Here is a 27,176-nt window from a genome sequence, read left to right as displayed (position 1 = left end):
TGACGTCACTTGCTGTTTTACACCGGACGGTGTAACCGTCGGACACCAAACAATCTAAGGGCACGGTTGTTAAACTTAACTTGCTGTAACGTAAAAGACTATATGTACATTTAAAGCAACGATGATGTGGGTCGTTAGGCGGATCCTGTCGTCGGTCGTCCAGAGAGGTTAGTATCTGTAGAAAAAAACGAATCGTTTTATTTCTTGTTTTTCTTTAGATTTGAATCCGGTGGTAAGCAATGTGTCTCGGTGGCTACAAAGCAAGTGAAACATACTTTAGTGCTTGAAGTATCCATTTTAGAGCGTTTTATTTTGTTTCCCACACATTTTAACTTGACGTGTGTTTTCAATAAGATAAGAGTTAAAGCAGTCGCATGCCGTGTAGCCTTCTGTATGATTTCAACACTTAGCAGATCTGAGACGGCTCCCTCGTTCCTTTGCAGCTCAGTATGCGGGACAGCCCGGGTTACTCCGTCGCCCCCGGCATGGCTCCCTCCCTGAACTGGAGCTGCGTTACCTCCAGTGCACATGTTGCTGGAGGAGCCGGGTTCCCGTGGCAGGTTTCGAAACTATGAACGCCACTGTCACCACTGAGCCCTGCAAGGAGGGCGACAGCAGACCCCTGGACGCCTGCTACACCTCCAAACAACGAGAAGTCATCCTCCAGCTCCTTAATAACGCCACCCAGTCGGAGCTGGACAGCATAAAGCTGCTGAGAGGCCGCAAGACGCTCAACATAGTCGACTACAGAACCAAAAACGGGCCATTTAAAACCCTGGAAAGTGTGGTGAATGTGTCGCTGCTGAAGCACAAGAATGCTGTCATGGTCTTTCAATCCATTCTCAACCCGGTTAAGAAGAAAGTGAAGATCCATCTGGCTAAGTTTATCAGGCCAGAGGTGGACAGGTCCTGGTTGGAGGTGAGTCCCTGCTCCTGTGTATGTGGTTAGGGGTCACTCGACCCTCATTTGTGTCACTGCAAGGAAAAACTGTCATGCGGAGCAGACGTGTAAACGTGCACCTGTATCTTTAACACGCTACGGTCCCAGTTAGCACTGCAGGATTTGTTCAACATGGCTGTCTTCAAACCAAGATTACTCAAGTGACCCTTTTTGTGTTGGATTGCTGATCCCTTATTGTAATAGTCTTAATGCAAATTTGTCTTAATGCTTTTTCAGCTGTCATATGGAAAGTAAAAGGAGGACAAATTGCTCCCATCATATGTCATGGCTCTGCATTTGTTTATTCAGGATGCCAATTCCATAGTATCAATAGTCTGTGGGACGGATAAAATCGCCTGGGCACATGTGGATCGTGGGATGATGGTATTGGATTGGCAGCAGTTTATGTGCCCCAATTTCTTGAAAGGGCCGTACATGGCATCTGCGTATTTGAATGATGTGAGTACATACACTATAATACTTTTGTACTACCATGTTACCTTTTGATTCTATTCTAAACTCCTGTCTAACTAAACATTATGTCATTTCTCTTCTCTGCTGTCAGGTCTCATCAGTCGTTGCCCTCCTCCCACCAGCGGACTTCTACTTAATAGAGAAACCCTCCATCTCAGTCCAGAATACAAATCTGTTCCCCGTCATGGCCCATATGAGGACCGTGGAGGCCATGCTGTTTGCTCTGCTGGAGCCCAAAATGTCCCCGCCAGAATCCAATGTTCCTCCCAGGTCGGAAAAACAGATTTGATTTCAGTATAAACTGTAGTTAACTAGACCTGTAGTCACCTAAATGCGTGGTCACTATTGCTTGAGCTAAATTTGATTACCGCCCTTCACCTGTGTGTTTTTATGGCACCCAAGTTAAGAAACTCAACTTTGTTGACACTAAAGTTATGGTATGGGTTTAGTTGGTAACTTAATGCAAATGAGGAGCTCAATAAGCTGGAGAAGGAGATTTTCAATCTAAAAAAACCCACCTAGTCACCCAACCCAAATTTTCCTAAGAGCTTTTTTTTCTCACAAAAAGGGGATCGGAAAGTGTTTATTTTAGAGAACGGAGGTTGGCAAATTAGAAGAGGCAAGTTTGCCTTTTGTCATCAGTGTCACTTCCCCTCTCATGCACTCCTTTGCTGGCTGACACGAGGCTGATTCAGACTCATTTTGAAGTACACTGACCTTCATTTAGCACCTTTCTGAAGCTGCCCTGGAGTGCCTGAGGGCTCAGATACTGCAGTTCACAACTTTTTCTTCCAGCCCAGCGTACATTGTACCCCAACTCTTTACAGTATCCCATCATGCCAACAACTAGATAACAAAAACACATTCCTCCCCAGCTGCGCATTAAGAGGTTGAAGAAGTGGTCGATTCAGTTTATAAAAAAAGTACTGAAACATGTTTACCTACTCCAGTCTTTAACTTTAGTGGTCTATATCACAACTAACTGAAAATACACATTACAAGTTATAACCTTGTTGTTATCATCTCAGCTTAATAGATGAAGACTCGTCAGTTCGGTTGTAGACTGGCAGGTCTTTTGCTAGTGTTTGTTTACCACCAATATCATAGTATATAAAAGTATGCAGTCTTATTTCTGTTAGGCCCTGGAACATTGCCCTACATTGACATCTTTGTTGGCTTCTGGAGGCGTTTTTGTCAGACTCCTCAGCTTGAAAACTCATTTTCGTGTATTGGCTGTATGCAGGGCTCAGACGTTATTTTTCCACAGTGGCATTACAAACCACAGCTGTTGGGGGGAGCCAAAGAGCAAATATTTGTCAGATTCTTCAGTAATGCCTTTTACAAGTTTATCTACTGGAATAAAATAGCCAGACGGAGCCAACGGGGTGCATACAAGAGATGTGCCTGATGGCCAGTTACAGCTCGGTGTATAAGAGCCTCACTTAGAAGTACACTCGGAACTATGTCCAAGTTACTATTTGTCATATTTGCTTATGAAGTTTATCTTTATGGCATTTTGTATATTTTTAAACAATTATTGGGATTATTTACATATGATAATTTAAAGTGAACTACATTTACTACATTTTCAGTGACATTTACTACCTAATGTGCTCAATCTGAGGTTAAGCTTTTCAGCTTTGCTTTTGCTCCTGCACATTTTAAGCCCCGGAAACGGTAGCTGCATAAATAATTCCGCCTCCCTTCCTTCGCAGAGTTCTCAACATGATGAGGACTGCCGTGGGACGCCACTTTGAACTGATGGTGGGGGAGTCCCGGGCCAGCGGGGCGCAGGTGGTGCGGCAGCTGATGACCGAGTCGGCGACACAGAAGCTTCCCAGGATAAACTTTCCCCGCGAGCTGCTGGTCAGATACAGGCACCACTTTCAAATGGGAAGCAGAAGAGGAGGGGAGGAGCTGTGCAACGCCTTGCTTCAGGCCATGACCTTCTATGAGCTTCTCAGCGAATCTTACTCTTAGATGCTTCCTGGACTAATTTTCTGCGCGCCGTCATGCTACCTCCTGAGCTGCATTGTCAGCCCTTTGGAACGTTCATGAACACATTCGATGGGAATAATAATAATAATTTGCCAACCTTTGGTGGATTAAGTGTTACTCGGATGTCACCACGTACCCAAAGCAGGACCTCAACCATATAATATATAAAAATAGATATTTATTAGCATTTCACAATTGCACTAAAGAGGGAATAAAACCTTATTCTCATCTCAGCTGCAATAAATTCATTTGACAGTATTTGGGTGAAAGGTTCAATCGTCCTTCTGAACGTTTCTTAAAGTGAAATCTTCGACCAGGAGCTCCATGGTTGATTTTGAGAGGCCCAAGAGGGAGCTGCTCGGGTAGTTCAGACACCTGATGAGGGAGATAAATCATTAGAATTTCACCACAAAGGATGGACGTCAAATTAAGGCACCAAGTCACATTTTTAGGTGTTGTTTAAACTAACTAATTATTTACCCCAACAATGACTTAAAAGATTTAAACAACACTATCTGTAATCTGATAGTTAAGGTTTGATTACGATGTACATCCAAGTTAGAGTTCCATCTTTTTTTTAACAGCACACAAAGTCTGAATGATTCAGTCTGAACTGAAGAGCTCTTAAAAAGGAAGACGTATGACATCACAGGCCACCTTATTGGCTCTCCTTTCTGCTGCTGAGCACAAGTGGAGCGCCAGATGCAGCGCAGGAACGGCATGTAGTCGACGCTGATGGCCCGTCGGTTCCCCAGCAGGCTGTAGCCTTTGCTGCCGTGCACCTTCCTGCTCAGTCTGCACCTCCTCTGGGACACACTGGAGAGACAGGCGCAGATGTAAAAGACTCAAAGCAAGCAGCAAAGTCGTACTCTTCCCAAAAAACAAAGATCGTTGAATAAAACTAGATAAATACTGATGTAGAATAGAGACACTTGGTAATACCCCCAAACCATTTGATAAGCATCACAGCTTGTAAATACTTTCCTGTATCCAGCTAAGGATCTTGTAAGTTCTTGTTTGTTTAATTTGTTCAGCAAAAGTCTTCCAGTTACTCGAATACCACTGTTCACGCTGACTGGCATTGTTGAGCCATTTAGAGCAAATCAGTATCGGACTTGGAGAAAGTCATCAAAGAACTGTCTAAACCTTAGACACCCCCCCCCCCCGAAACAATTAAAAACAACCCCACTTCTCTTGCCTAAAATATTGATTTGATTGTTTCGTCTTTAACTTCGGGCCTTTAAGAAATTTTGATCAAACTTTTTCGTGCTGCTGTGAGAGATAAAAAGGAGGAAGAGAACATAACTGAAGGTTTAACGTCCAAATGACTTAAAAAAGCTGGAGGAGTCAACTGGAGTCAGCGTTCAGATGTTAAATTAAAGAGCACGCTCACCACGGTGCACACGGAGCTCGAAAAGTAAAGCTGAGGCTTCGTCTTTCAGCAGAGGCCGACCGTCTGTCCTCCAGGTCTTCAGTCCAAGCCTCAGACACTCTCTGCCAGCAAAGGCGACACCCCAGACCCTCCACAGCAGCCTTAATATCCAGAAGCCTCCCCTGGCTTCGACTGCAGGTTTCGTCCTCGTTCACCTCATCCAACAAACCGTCCTTTATCGCCGCTCCTGTCCAGGCAAACGCTTCAGGCATCCAGGAGCCCGAGACAAGCGACCCTGCACCTGAGAGGGTGGCATCGAGATACGACATGAGATCATAGAAGTCCTTCAGGGCGTCCAAACAGTCAGTTACCACTTTGTCTGCCTTTTGGTTCGTTTGTTCGCCTGAACTCTGAGCTCCAGCTGGAGTTCTGTTCCATGATGAGGATGTTCTTTGAGGTTTGTCGGTCAAACTGGAAGACGGCTGGGCCTCACAGACTACAGGCTTCTTCCGGCTGAGCCGGGAGCGGATCCTGACAGATTCGCCGCAGGTCATACGAAGGTCACTGCGAGAGGGTCGCGGCTCGCTCTGTGGCCAACAATCGGCTATTTTGTGCAGGCGCTGTGCCGAGGTTCCTTTGGCTCCGAGGGACAGAAGAAGCTCAAGGTTTGAATAGAGGAGGGGGACGCCTCTTCTCCAGCTCTCGGCCAGGAGTTTCAGGAGCTGGTTCCTGCCCATTTCAGACCGGGACCCATGCTGAAGAATCAAAGACAAACTACTGAGTGGTGAGGAGCGTTGGAGGGAGAAAAAAGAAGAGGGCAATGGGAAGATAAAAAAATAAAAATAATACTTGCTTTTAAAAATTCCAGAAGGTGGTTTGGGGTTACAGCGAAGAGACCCAACATTTCAGCAGAGCAGCCTGTTTGGTACGGATGAAGCTGCGCATCTGAACTGTTTCCTTCTGCGGCTTCTAAGTCTGCATGTGGGAATAATAATAAAAAAAGTGCTGGAAATCTGTACTGGTGTACAAAGCTATTTAAACAACAACATTACACACATACTGTACTTTGCAAGAGTCTTTAGCCAACCCCTCATTTATAGATCTACAGCCAGAAAAACAGGAAACGAAACAGAATTGCGGTATAAAACACTTTATATCATTCTAATGAGCTTGAAGGTCAGTATTTGTTCTGAGCACCTTTGCAGAACAGAGCCTGAACCCTCTTAAACAAGCTTTGGCATTCCTTTAAGCGGTCTTCAGGAATAGTTCTCCAGGCTTCTTGGAAGGACATCAAAGCTGGTCTCTGGATGTTGGCTGCCTTTGGTTCCCCACACTGCTTCAATGATATTGAGGTCCGGGTTCTGGGGAGGATTCTTTCCCATAGAACCTGGTTTTCAGTCCTTTCCCTTCCTTTAGAATGGCTTCTTGACAGCCACTCTTCCATGGAAACCATTTCTGATGAGGCTTCAGTGAACAGTAGATGGATCAGGTCTTAGCTTCCCCCCCATTTCTTCAGGATGTCCCATTAAAAAAATAACTATTAATCTGCTTGACTTTTAATTTCTTTAAGTCATCTTTTTTGTCCTCTACTTGTCCAGTTTCCTCATTTTTTTCCTAGGCTACATGACATAGATGTGCCAGCTTTTCAGCTAAAAGCGCTTTGGCAACTGTTATATTTTCCATCTTCCATAAATGCAACTACAGAAATGTCCTTGCGACAGGCTGCTAGTAAAAAAGCTGCCTGAAGATACCATTTAAAATAGATCCTCTGTTGTCAGTAAAAAGTTTAATTCCTTTTATTAAGTGCCTTTTTTTATTTTATTAATGCTTGAATGATGTTCAGGTCAGCGTTAAGCGGCTTAACGTACAGCAGCTGAGTGTCCTTGAATGACCTTCAGAAAGCCTGGAGAACTAGTGCTCAAGACCGCTTTAAAGACTAATAAGAAAGTCTGGCTCCTCGGAAGATAAATATAAAGAAACGAGGGGTGGCTTTTGCGCAGTAGATTTTTGTAGGGAAGCTTACGCTGTGGACAGACTGATTCTTTGGGGAACCCTTCAGTCTGAGATGCTGATCCTCTGCCACTGTGGACCCAGAGCTGCAGCTGCAACAGGCAGCGTCTGACATCACCACGGGTGAGTTTCAGGAGGCTGCTCACATCGTCATAATCCAGTCGAGCGTTCTCAGCCAGACACACTAGCTGCAGGTAGCTGCATACACTCACCTTCAAATAGATGGAGTATGTTTAGGACAATCTGGGTCACAGAGTGGAGGGTGGCTTCTCTTTTCCTACTTCCAGACACATGCCGGCAGTTTCCACTGAAGCTAGAAAGGATATCAACGTAACTCACTGCTGATGGAGCTTTGAAGACGATTTCCTCCAAGCTGCAGTCAAATCTTTCTTTGAAGGATGGATCTAAGGAAGACAGCCGCTTTTCATCGCAGATGAATCACAAACTTTCAAGTGTGTCATCACGCTGTCTGTGTGTGGTGAACTTACCACTTGTGGTCAGAATAACTGGCCTTCTGGCGGTGGTCATGAAAGCCTTGATGGCCGCGAGGAAACCGACGTCCTCCTCAAATACGATGTCAACCTGTGGAAGGAGTCGTCAGCTGAGAACACAGCAGCCAGTAACTTCTTACAGCGGGGCGTCACCAGCTGGTTTACCTCTTCAAACAGAATGAGGGAGGTGGCCATCTTTTTGCTCCGTGGCACCGCTGGATCGCAGTCGGCCAGTGATTTTACAGCTGGGGACGTGCCACCAAAGCAGAAGTGATCTGCCTTGTCCCTCATCCTGAAGTAGTGAGCCAAAGTGCCAGCTGCTGGTTTAGCTTTCATCTTGCGACCAGAGGAGCTTGAGTTCCGCGCTGGCCTCTTTTTTAAGGTAGCGGTGCCATTTTTAGGACATGCTTTTTTTCCTGTTAAAGAAAAAAACAAACAAACATGCTGAGACTGATGATGTCATACAGGAATCATTTAGCTCAAGTTATCCCAGCTTAAAGGTGGTTCTACGAGCTAGTTTTTGTTAAACAAATAACGATGGAGTCAGATATGTCGTGTTGCTGTTCATCTGAGGTTGTATCGACCCGATTTTCAGATCTGTTGAGGACTCTCTGAGGTTTTGTTCTAAACGAAGGAAAGAAGTGAAACGGGGTGTGCTTGTTTTTTTCGTTTTTCGGCATATGACAGACTGAACCAGCGCCATCTACCGCATCCTACCGGGTAAAGCCTCGGAGTAAAGAGTGCAGCTGCTGGCCGTGTAGTTGCTGAAGTACGCTGGTTTCAGCGGGTCTTTCCCTGAAATCTCCACCAGGTGAGATTGGGTCGCCTCCTTCAGCTGGGACAGAACGTGGCGGCCGCTGCGCTGTGAGGAGCTGTTCACCTCAAACACCTTAAATTGAACGGGAATAGAAAAATTCAACCAGGACTTTAATGTCAAACCAAGTCATCCATTATGAGTGAACACTCGGCTCTTTAAAACTCGTTTTAAAGTAAAAGCGTTGGAACTGTTGATGTCAACTATGAGCTTTTAGAGCTCCGTTAGCAAAAAAGAAACACCTTAAAGCCAAGTTCCTGAGCACAGGCATACACTGAGGCAGTCTTGCCCACACCCGAAGGTCCTGTGATCAGCACGGTGTTACACAGTGGCTCCTGGGCTCCGTTCCCTGACCCGGCCTCGCCCTGGAAGTCTCCACAGTCCCATGAATCTGCACAGGAGGAAGGTTTTTACTATTCCAACCAAATCAGGCAAGCTTCAGATCATTTCCCTGCTCTTTTTACACACTTCATCCTGTTCAGGACTGGAGCTCATCGCAGCGGACGCAGAGCAACAGGTACCCCCCCGTCGGTCCATCACAGGACCGAACCAACAGAATTTCCAGTTCTTACCATCACCGTCTTCTTCTCGTTTCATTTCCTCCATTTTTCTCCTCTCATCGCTGTCGGCTCGGAGTTTCCACTTCTTCAACCACCTGAACTCCGGAAGAAAGGGTCCGATAAAATAAATAAACAAGAGGAATTATTATCATTGTGCTAATTTTAACTTTAATGTAACAGCTAAATAAAATCCACCTGAGCAGTTTAGTCACCGAGGCAGCGTTACCAATGACTTCACTTGAATGTTTTGGACTGTACTTGTCTGTCCAAAGCACATCTTCAACATAAGAATCTAGACAAAAAATATATATACATATATGTTAATTTTGTCCAATTTTAAATGGGGAATAAAAACTGATGAGAATGTGAAAAGCTCTACCTCTTTGGGTGGCGTCAGAGCCTTTAAGTAACCCAGTGTCTGATTCAGAGGGATTCTCCCAGCCAGAGTCAGACACACTTTGCTGCCTCAGCCTCAGCTTACCGCCTCTGGCCGCTGGGAGGACAGACCTCTCCAGGACATCTTTTCCTGGCAGATTACAGAGACCCATCCCGGACTCTGCAGAAAGACCAGACCTCGGGCGCTTCGGTAACCTCGCAGAGATCTCATTCTCCCGTTTTCTCTTCTCTTTTAAGGGGTTATGCGAGGAATGTGGGTGCAAAGAGTGTTCTGCTTTGGAGAGAAAAGGAAGACAGTGTAACAGTTCAAATGACGCACTTTGCCCACCCAAATAGGTGCAGAGGCAGACTGCTAAGAGGCTGTTGCTCACCTGCAGACCCATCCTCCTGCAGCCTCTCACTTGCTTTCTTCTGCAACGCGCTGAACACCGTTTGGACCGGAAATGCGGGATTCGATGTTTGAATTTCTTCCAGACAGCTGTGCAAAGCCGAGGGTGACAGCTGAGCTCTCCAGCTGGACACAACGCGCCCCTCTTTCGACGTCAGGTAGGACGCTATGGGTGAGCTTTCGAGCACGTCATCATTCTGAGGGCCGCGCGCTGGTTTCTGCGTGGCTTCGGCTCGTTGACCTACGTTCCAATCAGAGCTTCGTTTATTCGTCTTCCGCTGTATGAAAATTGGTGCAATTTTAAGGCCTTTTCCGCACAAGTTGCTCCTCTCCTCTCTCGCAGCCGTTGGACGTCTCTCGTCATCAGTGCAGCTCGACTCTGACACTAACACTATCACCTCGGACGTTTGCGCTTGGTCTTTGCCTTTGGACGGTGTTTTCTTAACCTTTTTGCTCCGTTTGAGTTTGTTACGCATTGTAAAAGTCCGAAAACTCACGAGATAGTCGTCTGTGGCAGCATTTTGGATTTGGCGCCAAACTATCACTCAATACGCAGCGCCAACGTCAATTTGTGCGACGTCAGTTTTAGGCAAAAATGTTTTTGATTTTTAATACGGAGTCGACTTCCGTGTTGTTTTTAACTAAATAAAAATATTGAAATAGAAACTAGAGACAAAATCACTAAACTCTCAAACATTTTCACGTTCAGCATTACATCAATTCGCTGCGGTGAGGTGACGTTGTAAATGTGCGTCATGTTATGGAGCAGACATAGATCGTCTCTGCAGAAAGATACTCTCATATCAGCAAGTGAACCGAAAAGATTCTTATGTGGCTCAGTCTTTCAAGCTACATAAACAAGCCTAATATTTGTTTAGAAATGCTGACGGTGCGAATTGTCTTTACAGATAACGGAAGACATATTTTACTTAATGTTTTATGTCACCGAGAAAAACTACACCATACCACTTTTGATACCTAATCTTTAGTCTTTTTTTTTTACTTACTTGGGCTTGAATGTTTTGTACTGTACCTGACAATGATATTTGTTTCTCTAAAAGTTTTCCTCAAAGTGTATGTGCCAACACGGGACACCGCCAGATAGCATTCCCACTTAAACATAGACCACTGCCATGTAAAAGTCAAAAACACAGTAAACATAAAATAAAGCAATAACCATAAAGCATCTAGGCCTGTGCCTGACTAAAACTAAAGCCATAATTCAGCCAATAATGTTCATTCTGCACTGGTCGCAGATTGAACATGAATAAAATAAAACTGACTTCACAGGTTTTGAAGGCTGACTAAGAGAAACTCCTCACTTTTCTACTGAAATGGAGGTCATACACTACACTGTGTGCTGCTAACACTTTGAGCTCTCGTTCTTGCTATTCTCATGTTCTCTTGACGCAATCAAATGGCAACCAAAATCACATCAAATGAGTTCTTGATGTGATGATTAGGTTACAAGCACATTATTTATCGGTTTACTTTATAATTACTGACACTCTCAACTCTCAAAAAGTTGGGACATCGTGTAGAATGTGAATAAAAACAGAATGCATTGATTTGCAAATCTCATAAATCAACATTTTATTCACAATAGAAACAAGAAAACATTAAATATTGAAAGTGAGACATTTGACTATTTTGTGAAATTATTAGCTAATCTTTAATTTGGTGGCAGTAACAAATAGTAGAAACTGACAATGCATTATGCTGTATTTTCTGCATTAAAACACTGTATCAACGTGTTCACCAATAGAGGCTGGACTTAGAGAGACAAACCTACAGATGTACCGATACACATGTCAACAGTTCATTACTGCAGCTTTCACCACTTTTTAATGCATTGGGCAGCCATGTTGAATCTCTATGTCAGGGCTGGTGAAGTTTACCTGATTTCAAATGTAACATGCCAGAATGAAGAAAAAGCTGCTCCATTTGCACTCTGATCTAAGCATGTCACATCCAAGTTGTCCCTGTTCCAACTGAAAGTTTAACAACCTGTAAAGTTTACTCACTGACCACGCTGGGTATTATTGGCAATACAAAATGATATCACCGTATTACGCTGTACATACAGTTTGTGCTTACAAACACAATGACACCAAAGCAGCATCTGATTCTCTGGGCTCTGAGATGGACCCTCACACAGTGGAAACATGTATATAGGAAAACTTTTTTTTTTTTGAAGAAATAGTTGCTGTTCCTCCCAGACTCTTATCAGTTAACGAGTTCAAAGGTCAGGCTCTGTGATGGTATGGAGTTGTATCATTGTCCTTGGCAAAACTGATTTACACTTTTGTGATGGCAGCATTATTGCAAAGAAGTTTGTGGAGATTTTAGAAAAGCACGCTGCCTTTTTCAAGAACATTCATGTATTTCTTAACAAGACAATGGAAAAACCACATCCTGTACATGTTAAAAAGGCCTGGCTGTGGAAGAATACAGTGCCGGGATTGGACTTGTCTCCCTAACAGAGATCATGTTAAGCAGGGACGTTGCTAGACCTAAAGGTCTACTGGGGCACAGGCCCTTCATGACTCAAACAAATCACTTTTATTGAAATAAACACTCCCACATTTCAGCGTGCCATGTGCAGATAGTCTGCACCGTGTGCAGTCGTTATACATCAAGATGAAGGCTGTGCCAAAGTATAAAAGCTCTACCGTCCCAACTTCTTTTGAAAAGGGCTTCCAAAGGAGATGTGTAGTAATAAAGTTAACCAGACAAAATGTGAAATAGTGTGTGCTAACATCAGCAACGGTCTTAAGTCAAAGTACAACATACAATTAAAAAAATACTTTTTTTTTTTTTTTTTTTTTAAATGACATTTTCCCGTAAATTTCAATTTGTATTTCTATGCCTCAGAAGGAAAAGATTTCCTCTAGAGTGGAGAATTTGACAGGATTTGTGCTTTGCATGTGTCCAATGATTACCTACCTTTGCATCGATGAACCAAAGTTCCAGTTAGCGTCTCACGTTCAGTAATGCCTGATCATTACATTCATTTTAAACAGAAATCGACATGATCTGTAGCACAAAAGCCTAATAATAGAAATAATGAGCCGTCTCGATGTAGCCTTGCATTGTGTTCACATTTGCTTAATTCTGAGTCGATGCTAACCCAACCCACAATCTGGCTATGTTGCCTCTATTGCCATCCATGGGCTCACATATCAGGATCCCAACAAGAAGACAAGATAAGCTGAGGAGTGGCGCTGCCTTTTTCCAGGTTTTGCCTGAGGGAAGTTGCGTTCAAATGGGAAATAAATAAATAACATGCTTGCTGTCTCCTTGTTACACAGTTGACTAAAGAAGAAATGTGTAAATAATGTTATAAAAATACCACGTCCAGTGTTTTTTTTTTAAGCTGTAGCAACTAAAGATCCAACATTTACTTGGTAAATTTGGAGTTTCAGATGAGGACATCTGACTTCTGAAAAAAATCCAACTTTCTACTTGTTACAGATGGCAGATTAAGAGCTGGGATTCCCCATATCTTGCCAGGAGAAACAACTATTCTATTCAGAAGCAAAACAACAAAACTGCACTCGGTATGCAAACAATATGACGAAAAGTCCAAAATTCTGACAACATTGCAAGCATGAAGAAGGGCAAATGGACTTTATTTAATTAAATATAAAATACTCCTCAGCCAGAGTTTGTCGTTCACAATTTTTTACTTTGAGTTATGGTGAATATATCTCCCTTCTCTTTCCATGAGGGAAAAAATATATCAGTAAGTTGGCTGTCCACAGAAGAAGTCCATTGAAGTAGTAAAAGTTTATCGCCAATTTATAACAAAATACAACTACTGCTGTAAAAAAAAAAAAAGAAAAGAAACATTGATTATGGAATGGACACAAAAATATCTAAAGATACTGGAGAAAAAAAATTCCCATTTGGCATGAACTGCATTTTCTGCTTTCAATAAGAAAAGCAGGGAAAAAGCTGTGAGCACCACGCCCCCTTCTGGTGTTGAGGCAGAACAGATACCATCCATCCATTTTCTACACCCGCTTAATCCAACTGAAGGGTCGCGGGGGGGGCTGAAGCCTATCCCAGCTTCCATTGGGCGAGAGGCAGGGTACACCCTGGCTGGGTTGCCGGTGCAGAACAGACACCGATTTGGGAGAGTTGAACATGAAACCTCATGACAAGGCAAAATTTATGGAATCGCCACACAGGATTGTCATTCAGTACTTTTATTTTGTAAAAGAAAAAGGAAACAGATACGACACAACACAATTTTCTTCAACAGCTGAACATTCTGGCTTTGTCAAACATACCTCAAAAATTTTAATCCAATTGTTGTCGTTTTTTTCCAGATCAAGTAGAGGGAAAAAATGATTGAATCACCTCCTGATTAGCATTCCTAAAACATTTCTGTATGCTTAGGTTTGCTGTTAACAGTGTCTGCAAATCTCGGGGAGCTGTAGCAGCTGGCTGATTGGCAGGAAGAAAAAAAGCCATCAGTGGGAACTATAGGAAGGATTATAAACTCCTTTGAGAAGGTAACCCACGCGGGGGCGTGGCAAAAGATATTACTCTTCCCAGTCAGCTGTGTCTAAAATTGGCACAAAGTACAAACAAAATGGGAAGGTCGTAAAAAAGGGAAACATAGGGGTCGACCAAGGAAGACATCGTAGCATCAGGGCAGAAAAAACTCAAAGCAATATGCCTGAAAATAGAAAACGCACAACAAAGGAAACGGAAAAACAAATGAGCAGAATCAGGAGTCAATGTTTGTGACCAAACTATTAAAAAAATGAATAAAAAAAACTGATGGAAATGGGAGTTTAGGTTCAGCCAAAGCCAAACATAAACCATCACGGGCTCCTAAACAGAAGAAATCAAGATTACAGCAGGCTAAAGAGAAGCAGGCGGGAACTGTGGATGATTGGATGAAAGTGATATTCAGTGATGTGCGATTAATCTGCATCGGGCGTGGAGATGATGCCGGAATGTTTGTTTGGAGCGGGTTCAGAGAAACATAAAGATGAAACAGCCGAAGGACGATTGATGTCGGTTAAAGGACCAGCGGACCATCACCTCTAAGTAAATGTACAGGTGCACAATGACATTTCAGACAATTTGTATGTTTGCTGATGCTGAGGTCAGCAAATAGCTCAATCTCACTGAAAATTCAAGGTGAAAAAAACCGACACAAAACAGGACCGTGACGAGCCCCCATCCTGCACATCTGGGAGAGATGAGAAAGTTGGGACCTGGTTGATGAAGAATATTAATCTCAAAGAAGCTGTAATAAAAGCTAGATGAGATGCAACAAAGTTCTAAATGTTTTTTTGTTTTTTTTTGGTGCATGATTCTTTATTTTTCCCCTCTACTTCATCTGGAAAAAAAGCATATCAAAGTAAGACTGTTCAGCTGTTGAATAAAAATCTTTTGTGTCATATCTGTCATTTTTTATTTTTACAAAATAAAGAAGGATCCAGCAAGTGTGGTTATTCATAATTTGCGCCAGGGGTGGTGGTAAAAAAAATAAAAAAATTAAATAAACTGGAATAAAACCCATAATGTGGCGCCGGTGTTCAGTTTTACCTGTTTTCGTATTGTGGGCAGAACACTGCACTTCATAAAAAAAGTCGGAAATGGACCGAACATCCAACGAACAACCTATTGCTTGGGGAAAAGAACGGGGAACAGCTAAACGTGATGCGCCTGCAGGTACACACCTTTCTGGAAGGAGAAAGAACCTTTAAAAAGCCAGAAAACGGAGTTTTCCATCACTGATGCTATAAACTCTACATGACACAGGGAGTAATGTGCTGCTGGTTTTTTGGAAAAAAGTGTATATTCAGAAAAGGTTATTTCCCTGACTTCCTTTGAGCTAGTGTCAATGCAAGCCGAAAGGCTTCGGAGTGATGAAATCAAACTTTTTTTTTTTTTTTTTTTTAGCCTGAACCTAACAATTAACCGTCTCGTCCAGGATCCCAGCTTACGCTCTAACTCTACTGCCGTGGCAACTTATCCACTGACCGTTCTGGGGTCCTAACACGAGCTTCACAGACGTCATTGTCAACCGAAGAGTTTTCCCGCGGTGTTCACTCAACAACGTGGCCCTTTAAATTAAATGTCTCTCAGCAGTGAGCTCCAACTCACCCACGTTTCTCCACTGACAACAGTGGGAAAGCTGCTGCGATATTTGGCGTGGCACAGTTTATTTTAAAATGTCACTTTCAAGGTAAACTTTCTAAATACAAACACCAAGTGCTAAAATAATCAGCTAAAAAAGATACGTTTTAAACATGGCTATTTTGCATGTGTACAAATAATCCACGGTGACAATGTTACCAGTACAGTTTTTAACTGTAGACTTCGTACAGTTGCCTATCACAACAGCAGACCAAAGGCGGCCGCGCCTCGTCAGAAGATACTCGGTTTGTTCGTTCTCTCACTCAAAGACAGACACTTCAGCGGCTCCTACATAATAAATGGTAAGTAGGATCGACTGGCTTCATACGGTCCTCAAACTCCGGGCTTGAGTAGATGTGGGTTGTTCACTTTTGTATGGTTCATATTTGGTTCAGTTCTCAAGCTTCAAAAACCTCTTTACCTTGTATACTGGTCTGTCATGTCAGATCATGTCTGACCAGTTTTCCCACCCATCTAAGCACCAAAGGGTTGGTAATGGTAACTGAATTGGAAAAAAAATTAAAAAAGAAAAAGGAATAAAAGAAAAACCCACGACAATCACTGTCTCCTCCATTCAGCTCTACGTCAGTCTGTTAATGCACTTTTTGTCCTCTTGCCCTGCTTTCCCCCGCTGGATGTTACAGCGGTGCCGTTGCAGGCTCCTGCCAACACCAGACTCTGGTCCTGCGGCTCCTCAACGTCCGGCAACTCTTCTCGGATCTGCCGTAGGCGCGCCATCGCGCGGTCGATGGTGGCCGTGCTCACCAGGTTGAAGTCGTGCATGCTGACAAGGTGCAAGAGGAAATTGCGGCAGAGGTTGCGTCTGATGATGTGAGCGCCGCGGTTCTCCACGAAAAACATGATGGCCTGATTCATTTGGTTGTCTGCAATGAAGCTACAAAAAGAGCACAGCAGAGGACAGATTTAGGGATTTTCATTGATAAGAGACCTCAAGGAGGTCGGTTAGATATGAATGGGCTTACTCATAGCCTCTGTCTCCACAGTCAAATGTTAGCTTTCCCTAGTGGATGAGGGGCAGCTTTCCTGTGCCTTCAGACTCTTACTACAAAGGAAAGCAGCATCTCCACTACAAACTGTGGTTGGGTTCACCCAACAGCTCACTCCAAGGTGTGTCGCCAGTGGCCTCCATTGTTCTGCTGCGAGACTCCACACTCATGTGAGGGGTGTGACAGAGAGGAACGACCGAATGGTGTATTATTGTTGGGCTTCTTTGCTGTTCACACCATGTTTGAGAGAAACAACGCATCTGCTGTCCTGGGCCCAGGGTAGAGGGGGGCTCAGAACTGGGCCCCCATTAAATTATGGAATCATTTTTCAAGATTTCTCAAAATAGGCCTATTTATGGAAAATATATATGTAATACTTGAGTTGCATAAAAGCTTTTTATTTGTTTTCTTCCTAAATGTCCTTGAAATAGTGGTTAAGAAATTTATGTTTTCTGAGGTCTACACTCAAAATGTCAGGTCATCACAAGTCCAGTGCTCAGAAAAGAAAAGAGAAGAAGAGAAAAAGACAATAAAAAGGTTAAGAGATTTCTAAACAATTTAAAAAAAAAGGTGGTGACTGTGAAGCTGGGTTAATTAAAGTCAACGTAGAGCGAGGTAAGAAAAGCGCAGTCAACCTTGTAACGCAACCTAACTGGCCAGCTCTGATGTTAACGTCTGTTAGTCAAGTTTCTATAAAAGCCTGACACAGAATGTTACCTCTGAGTTTGGTAGCTCCAGAGGAAGAGACAGAGAGGACAGAGTCAGCTGCAGTCAGGTGACAGACTGAGTAAAGCGGGAGGATTGGAGAGGAGAGAAAGACAGGAAAAGGAGAGGAAGTGCAAAGCAGGAAGTAGGAAAGGTGAGGAAGAGGAGAAGGGAGGAAGAGGAGAGGAAGAGCAAGGGAAAGGAGACATCTGAGCACGGGGTGGGGGGGTATCTAAGATTATCTTGTCCCGGGCCCAGGCAAGACTGTCAGCTGGCCTGCCCTCAGCTACAAGTTGATGACTGATTTTGTAATCCTATCACCACATATCTCAGACACTCGAGTGCAGAGAGGAGTTGTCAGCAGATCACCACCTGGTGGGGAACGGATCAGGCGGCAGTGGATGATGCGTTCTTTAACTACCATCTCGGTCGTCGGTGCTAGCTGTGGCAGCATCCCTGCAACCTGATGGTGGACAACTGAGCTGAAAGGCTGAAGAAGGAGTCATACTGAGCTTGCTTGGCCTGTGGACCTGGCTCTGGATAAACGGATGACACCTGCCCAATGAGGAGGATCGCCAGCCGGAAGTTAACCAACTACACTGAAAATCTTACTGACAACTGCCACTTGGCAGGTGTTTGCGTCAGGCCCTGATCAGACCTACAGATCAGTACAGCTGCTGTGTTGTATATACCCAACTCTACGGACATACCCAAGCTTCATCACGTGAAGGTTCCACAGTTTCATCACTTCCTTCTCTCCCTCGTTGACGTCCGTAAACTCGTCTAGTTGCTGCAAGAAAAAAAAACAAAAACGATGACACGTTTACCAAAAAGATTGCTGTGTTTACCACTGTGGTAGTGAGCACCAGCGTACGTTTTAACTAAACGTAATGCAGTCTGGTCTGGAAAGACGGACCCATTTAAAACAGACAGGATGCACTTGTGAACCTTCAGTCGGATAGAAAACAACTCGGCGAGTAGCGGCTTCTCACCGTGGCAGTCTTCTCTCTGAGCCATTCCGGATCTCTCTCGTCCTCGCTGTCCTCATCCATCTCCTGGGGCCGCAGGGGCATGCAACTGTCACTGTGGAAGTAGAGGCGGTTGTGTCCGCTGACATAGGTCCTCTGCTGCTCCAACTCTCCATCCTCAGACTCAAGGAACTCAGATGGACTCTGTTTGGTCCTCTTATGCCTTGTAAAAGCAAGAGTAAAAGCACATCCTCATGAACTGCTAACGTTTTATGAAAATCCGGCAAAAACAGTCACCTTAAAATAACACCATTACACTCTCAGACACAGATGAGCTTTGGTAATGAAAACAGCTGCTGATGTTTACCTAGAAACCAGTAAGTGAGTGACAGCAGTTCTCTTTACTGGGCCGTTACGGCTGAAAGCGAAGCCGGGCTGGCTGTGGATGTCCTGAGGATTGCCAACATATGAGCCGTCATAGCACTCATTGATGGACACATCTATCCTTGCTCCTTTGGGGTGAGACTGCAGATTACACAGGTTAGGAAATTAGGAATCTGCATTCAACAAACGGAGGGTCTGGTATTTGTTCTGCTTGAGAGAAAACTAATAAGTGTTAATACATCAGTTATCAGTTGGGACACAGAAGAGGAAGTTGCTCTCAGAGTCTACACCCCTGGTCAACCACAGCCGTTTATGGTTTAACCAGAGATCTGCACGGCCATATCTTCAAAAATTAAAATACTTCAGAATCTTCATTGTGCACGACTAAAACTAAACTAAACTAAACTAAACTAAAAAGCCAACGTTTTTCCTCGGCTCAACATTGTTTTTCAGAAGCAACGTCTCTTTGGAGAAATCCTGAACCTTTGTTGGTTGATCCATTTAATGAAGGAAGAATTCTGCAGTTAATTCAGAGTGAAGCCATCTTTTCCACTTTGTAGAGGGCATATTACCTGTAACCGTATGTTTAAAATACCTTTATGCAGCCTCAGTTTTGAAAACTCAATCATCCCTCTGCGACAATAAGGCAGTGGGTGCCCTCAGAGTGCCCGTCTAGTTTCAAACTCACACCCCATGTCGAGTGAAGGATTAAGGGAATTCAATCTATGCACAGGCGACAGAGAGAAGCGTGTGTGCCGTGTTCCAAAAGAACAGTGCATTCGCTCCCTGTGATGAAGCGGTGTGAAAGTCTGCTGCTGATTGGCTGAGAATGAGTCAGAACCTGAAGGTGGTGACCGAAGCATAATTCCCCATAGAGGAATAAGCATAAAAAAAAGAGAAGCAGAAGTAAAAACTGGGTTATTTTTAAAACCGGATTTCAATCAATCAGGTTCCACAAAATAGCTTTTGTCCACTTTGACTTTCGTCTTTTCTGCAGATTGGCAAAGCTAAAGGACCAACAGAGCAGGACCAAACCACAGTTTGTGGCAGGAAGTTAGGTCATTTTGTGTCTGGGTGGCAGCTGCAGGCAGGTTTTAAGTTTACTGGAAAGAAAAATAAAAGCCGAATATGGTTTGTGACTTCAAGAGACCGATCATCATCATACAAGTTTTTTTCTTTTCTTTGCAGTGGCCAACCCTTCTCCAGATAGTGGCAAAGGAGGACTTAAAAATTAAACCATCTGGCTCATCAGGTCCCACATGTTTGACACTGTCCCCAACAGCAGGTAAACGTGCATCAGTAACGCTGCGCCTCGCACCGGGGCAAACTTAAGGAGTTCAGCATCAGAAATCAAAGATCTGCATCAGAAAGGATGACAGACTGAGCTCCGTGGGTGGTCTTTACATCGTGTAAACGAATAGTTAGCAGAGGCGTGGACATTTGATACTTTGAACATTTGCAATGTACAGGCATTTCCAATTCAAGCGTCCTGAAGTCCACTCAACAGAAAACAAAGCAGAAGTCGGGGCACTTTCACGGCAGCCACATCTGTGTGGGCAAAACAATCAGGACTCTGCCGCGGTCCTATTTCTAGTGCATTTGGGGTGACGAGCACTGACATTTTCCATTTCCATGTAATCGGTCTACAGTCCTTGTACTCTTTCAGTTCCATTTTCCAATGGCAATTCTCTTGCAAAGTCTCTCCTCTAAACAAGCGTCCATGTTGTTCTTCTGCTTTTCTGGTGCATTTTCCCCACAAAGATGGATACAAGGCCACGCCCTGTCAGCGAGGCTATACATTTTGGGGCTCCATGCACAGGGACCCGGTGCGCCCTCGCAGACTTGAGCAGATGAAAAGATGATGGTTCACGTGGGCGTGGAACACAAGTGGGCGCAGAAACCACCAAGTGCCCCGTTTCAAAGCTGCGCTTATTTCCACGACTGCATCTCGGATGTAACTTGCTACGTCACACATTGCTCATCGACCTCTGAAACCGCTTTGTCGCTAAAATCCTGACCTGCTTAGTACATTTCTCTATGGTCTAGAGGTACTTCCTGAACATGGCAGCAGTGTCTAACGTGGTCTTGTTTAAACTGAGGCATCTGTCACCGTGGTGACCAGAATCGCATAAGCTTTAGTTACATTTGTCAGACTTGCATTAAATCCAGACTCAAGGGTTGCCCAAACAAACACACACACATTAAGTCCCTTACCACATAGTTGAAGATAAAACGGGAGTGGGAGAGTTTGAGGTGTTTTAGCAGGCTGTAGAGTTTGCTGCAGTTCAGAGTACACCAGGGACAGTGAAGATCGTCTCGTGCCTCTGTCTGCTGCCGCGTGTTATTGTTGTACAAGAACTAACCAAGAACAGACCACACAGTTACTACAAGATCAACTAGAGAACCAGAGAAGGTCAACCTGCAGCAGATATAAATGGGTGATTCTTACAGTGTTAAATAACATCAGATTTACTGTCACATTTTGGTGCCTAAACCCTAAAGAGTGCCGAACAGTCAAAACATTTTAGAATTGCTTTTTTTTTTTCTTCATTAAAACCATACTAGAATATTAACACAAATGAAGTTTCTCCATGTCCCAAAATGTGACAGCAATTCTAAGAATTGCCTTTAAAGAGAACAAACCAAAAACAGACAGACATTTTGCTCTTCAGCGACCTCACCAAAGCTTCTGGTAAATCAGTGTCCCAGGCCAAGTGTATTCCTCACTGTTGTGTGGTGTACCTGATAAAATATACGTAGCTTCTGTCGCGGCTCACATGGGACCTGCTCTTTCCTCGTCTGAATGTCTGTGCTGACTGACTCTTTCACTGCTGACAGGAACAGACGGAGAAGTTAAGTCTTTGTGTATCACCAAATCACAAAATTTAAATTGCATTTTTAGCCCATTACATCAAGATATGAGAGGTCAGTGTACAAATGGCTGTTGATGAAGCCCTTTTCAGACAAGGATAATGCAACACTGTTGCATCTTAAACCCATTAATAAAAATGTATTGTGACGTTTAGATTAACAGCAGGGGAACTAGAGGTGGGAAGAAGAAGGAGGAGAAGAAGAAGCAGAAGAAGAGGGCTTCCAGTTTTATAAGGAGCTCCATGAGTAATTTTTTTTTCCTCTGACAAAGTTTAAAACTATGAGATGTTATGTAATCACACATTTCACATATATGCTGTACGAAAGCATAACATTGAATATTCATACATGGTAAAGAAAAAAAAATGATAAAAGGATCATCAGTGAGACTTCAACAGACAAATAATGATTCAAATATGACAGCGATATGTTTAGTTACCTGGAGATTTATGCAATGAAATGCGCGTCTGAAAGGGACTCAACAGTTTGGACTAACGCTGTGTTTTTGTCAGAGTCAGATATAAAGAAATTGTCCCAGACCAAAGGAGAGCGAGTAAGAAAAAAGAAAAAAAAAAAAAACATGGGCCACTCGGCTTTGCTCAGAATTTGTTCACGATATGAATTTAGTCGTTCGCTCAGAAGAATTTCACAGTCCCTTTAATAAAATCAGTAGGTTTGTCCCCTTCCATCTTTCCTAATCTGCAGATGCTTTTGACTCTCTCTCAACTAATGAATCAAACACGACACACACAATATGACTTTCCATAAAAAAGATGGCTCCACATAAGAGAACCGATAGGAATGTTGCACAATATTTTTCCTTTCTACAGCAGACTCATCTCATCCATTTTGTTTTTGTACTTACTCATGAGGGCAGTACGGTGGTGGCTGGTTCTCGTCTCCATGGGGCTGGAGCTGTCCGAGTTGCGTGTGGCAAGAGGTTTGGCCACCGGGGTAGCGGACTTCCCGCTGGCATCGCCTGTCCAACGCAGTGTGAACTGCAGTGTGGGTCCCTGAGAAAATGTCTCAAATGGTGGCAGTCTCTGTCGGACAGTCATCCAGAGTAACGGTTGGTGACAATGATAATATAATAAAAAAATTAAACAAAATGGGAGTCTGTAACAGGATACATTTAGCACTAAACGTCATCTATGCACCGGTATCTGGTGAGTAAAAAAAACAACAAACAGTATTTCTAAAAAGGTATTTCAGAATCTGCAATTTCCAGAAAAGAAACACAGAAATGCTGACACGCTAATCCTGTAGTCAGGGGCGCTTCTTCCAACCTTTTTGTCCAGTGAAGCGCTTCTCTGGATTTTCAGCAGATCTGATGCTGAATAGTGGGCAGTGCCTGATCAGGACACTAGCTGACTAGTCAGAGGAGACCGGACTTATGTGGAAAGGGAGAAGTCAGGGAACACCTGAATATACTCTATCAAAACATATATCACATCGCTAGGCCCTAGCCAAAAATCAGACTATACAGTTTATATCAATACAATCTGATGCTGCATTTGATAACCAATTACCCTGTAAAGCTGTGCCAGAGGGTGTATTTGTCCCTGCCCCCTTTTCCCGTGTTTATGAGCAAGACAGCGAGTTACAGGCTCATTTACAATTTCTTCAAACTGTTTGTTTACCGACTTTGTCCACATGCTTTCTCAAAAAGCAGCCAGGTTAAACGTAGCAACGTGTTTGGTAAACCATATGTTCTTTTCAAGAGCCAGATGTCAGTGAGCATCGCCTCATAAAGACACAGAATGTGAAGGACTGATTGCTGAAATCGAGGGACTGGAAGGTGCACTTAAAGGTACACCTTGCTGCAAACACGTCGGTACAGGCTGCCTACCTTCCCATCGAGAATGGTTTCCCACGTGGCTCGCTTCTTGCTCACAGGACAGTCCTCCATCCCTTGCATCGACACCTCATACTCCCCGTCCAGCAGCTGCAGTCTCCTGTAACAAGTAAAGAGAAGCCTCCGTTAGAAGAAAATAGTTAAAAATGAATATGAAAAAGGGAATACAAAACCCCCCACAAAAGCTTACCTATTCTTATCAAAGACAGTCATCTGTGCAACAAAGGTCTCTGTGGTCTCGCCCTCTTCCCTATGGGATGAACTCCTCTTCTTTCTATTGGGAGTATCTGTTACATCTTGGCACGAAAATAAAAAACGTACCAAAGTGAGAAATCTTATATATCACAAACAATTACATCTAGCATCTAGCACATAACCGTTGTATTACGGACGTACCGATATTCTCGTTGGCCTCTCCGTTGACCAGCCCGTTGGTGTCCCTCCTCCCTGTGCGCGACACCCTGAAGAGGAGCGAATAGGACTTCACCATGTGGCTGTTGCTGGGCTCAAACTCATTGCTTGGGATGAGTAAGGAAGGGTAAGAGCCAGGCTTGGTTTGGTTACTGTCAGGATTCAAAGGCACCTGCTTTTTACCCGTAGGCACTTGCTTTATGGGGCAACTGACATCCTGCGGGAAACAAATGAAGAAAACAGCTGCAGGAGTTCATCACTGGCAAGTTAGAGCAAAAAGAGGGACCGGCTTAATGATATTTTACTTTACCTTGCGTTTTTTATGGCAGACTTTGACAAGTAGCACCTCTAAGGACACAGAATTTTGTTCATTTTCTGAATTCTGAGATGGCTTTTCTGAATGGCAACGAGAAGAGTTCATGTCAATCATTCAGATATCACATGCAGTGATTTGTGGGCATTTTCTTTTAGTATGAGGACTTAAGTCTGCTTACCATCCTTGTGGAAGAACCCAGTGAAAGTTAACTGTAGATGTGAAGATAAGCTACGGAGCAAAAGAAAAATGCACACTTTAATGAGTTATTTAAAGTTTGTTCAATGCAGATTTTCTATTAACTTCTGTGGAACAAAGACTTAAATTGTGTCAAAAAGGGCTTCCTAATCCTTAACAAATCCTTAACATACAGTACTCAACATAAACAGTTGCCAGGAGCAACTAAACTCTGTTTTGGCAAGTGGAAAGTCTCACATTTGTCAAATCTGTCAAGTGAAAACAAATATGATGCAATCATTTATTTCCCACTGTTGTAAAACTGTTATTTACAGTCCATGTGGCTCTCTACCAATCACAGACAGTGTCCACGACTCAGGGACCAATCAGACTTTGGTTTTTATACAGCTGGCTGGAAAAAAGTCTCTCACTTAATTAGAATGAAGAGAACGACGCGTCACCTGGTACCTGTCAGGAGTTCTCCAAAAAAAGCAGACATATAAGCTTGTATGAAATTCAGTTACCAACGTATTTTGGGGCTTATCAGTAAAATGTGACAGTTATGTTTATGTTATGACAGCGTAGCAGCGTTTAAAAGGGGTGCTTGACTCAAAAATTCCTAAAAACTTGGATCAGAGCGGCCCAAGAAGCTAACATAAAAACTGAAACTGTCCACATTCACAAGTTTATTTATCTTATTTTTATTTTTAAACAGATGGATCCACCGTGTAATTGTAATGTTATTATACATATTATTCATATATACTGCGAAAGCATTACCATAATGTTACTACTTGCAACTGTTTTAGTTCAACTTCACGAGCGTAATTACCGCCAATAAACTAAGATTTAACCAACAGACAAAGTAGCTGATTTCTCACTCCAGTTTAAAATGAGGTAAACAAATAATTCTCCTCCATGTTGCTGGCATCTGTACCTACCTGATGCTGTGCAGATATAACTTAACTACCATGTTTTTCTATTTTAATAGAATAGTTGAAAGCAGAAATAAGCATAACAATATTACTAACTCATCAAAGAACAGCTTCAGACTAAAAATATATAAATATTTATAAATCAGTCATTAGCTTTCAACCAAGTGGCTGAAAAGGTTTTACGTCAAGGCGTGCAACACTTAAAACTTCCTTACCTTAAAGAATCCTGCTCGCCCTTCATCTTCTCCACTGTCTGCAACATGTCATCCACTTTGAATGTTTTCCTGGGAGGAAATGTGGAAGTCATTGATTTAAAAAAAGAAAAAAAAGGTACAGATCATCTTTTAAAACTTGGCTGGTGCATCTTTATGTGCAATTAAATCATTCACATTTCTATACTACAGTTGAAAACACAGGTTCCATACCTTCGGGCATTTGTTCGATTATTTCTGTGAGACATGAAGTTAAGCGTTCTGTGCAAAAATATGGGCTAAAAAGAAGATAGGGTGAGAAAGAGGTAGTTTTAAGTGAGCAGTTTAAAGCAGTTGAATGACTAAAAGGGAAGAACGAGTAAAGTAGTCCACTTACTGCAATCAAATTCCTTGTGCGGAGGAATCTGTATATCTGAGTTGGTTCTAGAAACAAATTAGGACTCGTCTTAGACACAACTTTATCACAATAACTCAAACCAAGTTAAATAGCACTAGCTAAAATCCCCAACATATGCTTAAGTAAGAGTGTCCAGTTGGGGTTACAATGAGGGCAGGTGTCCTGCTGTTTGATGCTGCCCCTCAGCAGCCTTCAGTCATACAGCTTTCATGTGTCTGAGATCTGCATGCATAAACACATGCCAAAACATACTGCCATCATGTGTTCTGCCAAATCAACACCCACCGATCGTGAACAAATAATACGTGGGTTAACAGATTACAATCTGATCATGTCTAAACTTTTTAATTACCCCAATAACTGGGGCTATTTAACTAAAGACGTGTCAGCAAAAAACAGAAACTGAAAAAAGCGGCATCATTGTTGAGTCAGGTAAAGCTTACGAAGAGACACGATAGAAATGGGTTACAGACTAAAGAGCGGTGGAATCTCACTTTCAAAGGCCTGTAGGAAGAGCTCATGGTCGGCCTGAATCTGCTCCATCTTCGGCTTCTTTACGGCGCTCATCATCGCAGCTGGGGCGGTGTATACAGCGCCGTTCGCTTTGCAGCTCGCCCCACTCATAATATGACCTGAGTTCTAGGAGTGAGATCAACACATGTCGGAATATGAAAGGAAATAGAACAAGTAGTGGCAGTACAACAAGTTAGCTTAGCCATTAGGTAGATACTCGATTTAGCAGTTATGCTAACTAGCTCAGCTAAAAGCAGTGTTAACGTGATGATCTCCGAGATTTCAGCCTGGAATACAAAACTCTACAATAAAAAAAAATCTCTAAAAGAGACACATGGGAAACACCGAGGGCAACAAAAGGAAACCAACCCTTGCTGATGGCATTAATTTGTTAGCCTCGCAGCCTCTAGCACAAGCCTGGCAGACTCAACAGCAGAAATCCATGAAGAGGAGGCGACGAGACGGATGCTAGTTAGCTAGCAGTGCTAGCATAGTTCACTTAAAATACAAACGTCCTCACACACAAAGTTCTCCCGCATTCACCTGTCGCAGTTACTATTTGATATTGGGTGGTGTAAAGAAATTTTGATCAAATTATTGATCATATATCTTTGATTTGATCTCGATAACGTCCCCCTTATTTGTACTGAACAACAGAGCACCAGTCAGTTGTCAGCCAATAGCAAACGAACCAAGATAATTCAGCGGTGTGATTGGCTTCTAATCTCCGGACGTGACATACAACCCGCTCTCGCTTCCCACGATTTTGCGGGAAATCCAGTTGATCAGCCTCTTAAGAACATGAACTTGCCACCAGAACTTT

At 43.2% G+C, this 27,176-nt stretch overlaps 3 protein-coding genes across 4 annotated transcripts; 1 reads left to right on the top strand and 2 right to left on the bottom strand.

Moving 5' to 3' along the window:
• The first annotated feature begins 37 nt into the window (after nucleotides 1-37).
• Nucleotides 38-3,496, top strand: tefm (transcription elongation factor, mitochondrial). Its single transcript, XM_072383431.1, has 5 exons — nucleotides 38-167; nucleotides 444-919; nucleotides 1,250-1,399; nucleotides 1,506-1,684; nucleotides 3,130-3,496. Exons 1-5 carry the CDS (start codon nucleotides 122-124, stop codon nucleotides 3,392-3,394), a joined length of 1,116 nt encoding a protein of 371 aa, XP_072239532.1. The 5' UTR covers nucleotides 38-121; the 3' UTR covers nucleotides 3,395-3,496.
• A 74-nt stretch (nucleotides 3,497-3,570) lies between these two features.
• atad5b (ATPase family AAA domain containing 5b) lies at nucleotides 3,571-10,141 on the bottom strand. The gene is made up of 14 exons (XM_072383432.1): nucleotides 9,427-10,141; nucleotides 9,039-9,326; nucleotides 8,855-8,951; nucleotides 8,672-8,754; nucleotides 8,342-8,490; nucleotides 8,003-8,174; nucleotides 7,451-7,701; nucleotides 7,283-7,376; nucleotides 7,134-7,198; nucleotides 6,808-7,006; nucleotides 5,604-5,759; nucleotides 4,806-5,529; nucleotides 4,070-4,228; nucleotides 3,571-3,787 (listed from the first exon to the last, which is right to left on the bottom strand). Exons 1-14 carry the CDS (start codon nucleotides 9,917-9,919, stop codon nucleotides 3,685-3,687), a joined length of 3,033 nt encoding a protein of 1,010 aa, XP_072239533.1. The 5' UTR covers nucleotides 9,920-10,141; the 3' UTR covers nucleotides 3,571-3,684.
• Nucleotides 10,142-13,638: 3,497 nt separating this feature from the next.
• Nucleotides 13,639-27,066, bottom strand: suz12b (SUZ12 polycomb repressive complex 2 subunit b). Of its 2 annotated transcripts, none has more exons than XM_072383429.1 (17): nucleotides 26,723-27,066; nucleotides 26,335-26,479; nucleotides 25,820-25,866; nucleotides 25,657-25,721; nucleotides 25,447-25,515; nucleotides 24,301-24,350; nucleotides 24,117-24,202; nucleotides 23,792-24,023; nucleotides 23,586-23,691; nucleotides 23,390-23,495; nucleotides 22,406-22,583; nucleotides 21,412-21,500; nucleotides 20,884-21,027; nucleotides 18,653-18,810; nucleotides 18,310-18,508; nucleotides 18,028-18,107; nucleotides 13,639-16,500 (listed from the first exon to the last, which is right to left on the bottom strand). In XM_072383429.1, exons 1-17 carry the CDS (start codon nucleotides 26,735-26,737, stop codon nucleotides 16,191-16,193), a joined length of 2,079 nt encoding a protein of 692 aa, XP_072239530.1. In that variant the 5' UTR covers nucleotides 26,738-27,066; the 3' UTR covers nucleotides 13,639-16,190. The 2 variants fall into 2 exon arrangements, with proteins under 2 accessions (XP_072239530.1, XP_072239531.1); XM_072383430.1 differs by having other exon boundaries at nucleotides 21,412-21,497.
• Nucleotides 27,067-27,176: the final 110 nt, after the last annotated feature.

Source organism: Leuresthes tenuis, unplaced genomic scaffold, assembly GCF_036924035.1.
Source record: "Leuresthes tenuis unplaced genomic scaffold, fLeuTen1.0.hap1 SCAF_4, whole genome shotgun sequence".
Lineage (NCBI taxonomy): Eukaryota > Metazoa > Chordata > Actinopteri > Atheriniformes > Atherinopsidae > Leuresthes > Leuresthes tenuis.
The sequence above is the reverse complement of the archived record's forward strand: the minus strand, read 5'-3'. Positions and strand labels throughout refer to the sequence as shown.

Bases quoted from the DNA above. Each gene is read 5' to 3' on its own strand.
- tefm (XM_072383431.1), top strand. From the start codon at position 122: ATGATGTGGGTCGTTAGGCGGATCCTGTCGTCGGTCGTCCAGAGAG. The intron at 168-443 runs GTTAGTATCTGT...GTTCCTTTGCAG, and splicing joins GTCGTCGGTCGTCCAGAGAG to CTCAGTATGCGGGACAGCCC. The intron at 1,685-3,129 runs GTCGGAAAAACA...CTTCCTTCGCAG, and splicing joins GAATCCAATGTTCCTCCCAG to AGTTCTCAACATGATGAGGA.
- atad5b (XM_072383432.1), bottom strand. From the start codon at position 9,919: ATGCGTAACAAACTCAAACGGAGCAAAAAGGTTAAGAAAACACCGTCC. The intron at 9,327-9,426 runs GTGAGCAACAGC...TCTCCAAAGCAG, and splicing joins GCAGGAGGATGGGTCTGCAG to AACACTCTTTGCACCCACAT. The intron at 5,530-5,603 runs GCCCTCTTCTTT...AGCATGGGTCCC, and splicing joins TATTTTTTTATCTTCCCATT to GGTCTGAAATGGGCAGGAAC.
- suz12b (XM_072383429.1), bottom strand. The intron at 23,496-23,585 runs GTAAGCTTTTGT...TACTTGTTACAG, and splicing joins ACTGTCTTTGATAAGAATAG to GAGACTGCAGCTGCTGGACG. The intron at 21,501-22,405 runs GTAAGTACAAAA...TGTTCCTGTCAG, and splicing joins CCACCGTACTGCCCTCATGA to CAGTGAAAGAGTCAGTCAGC.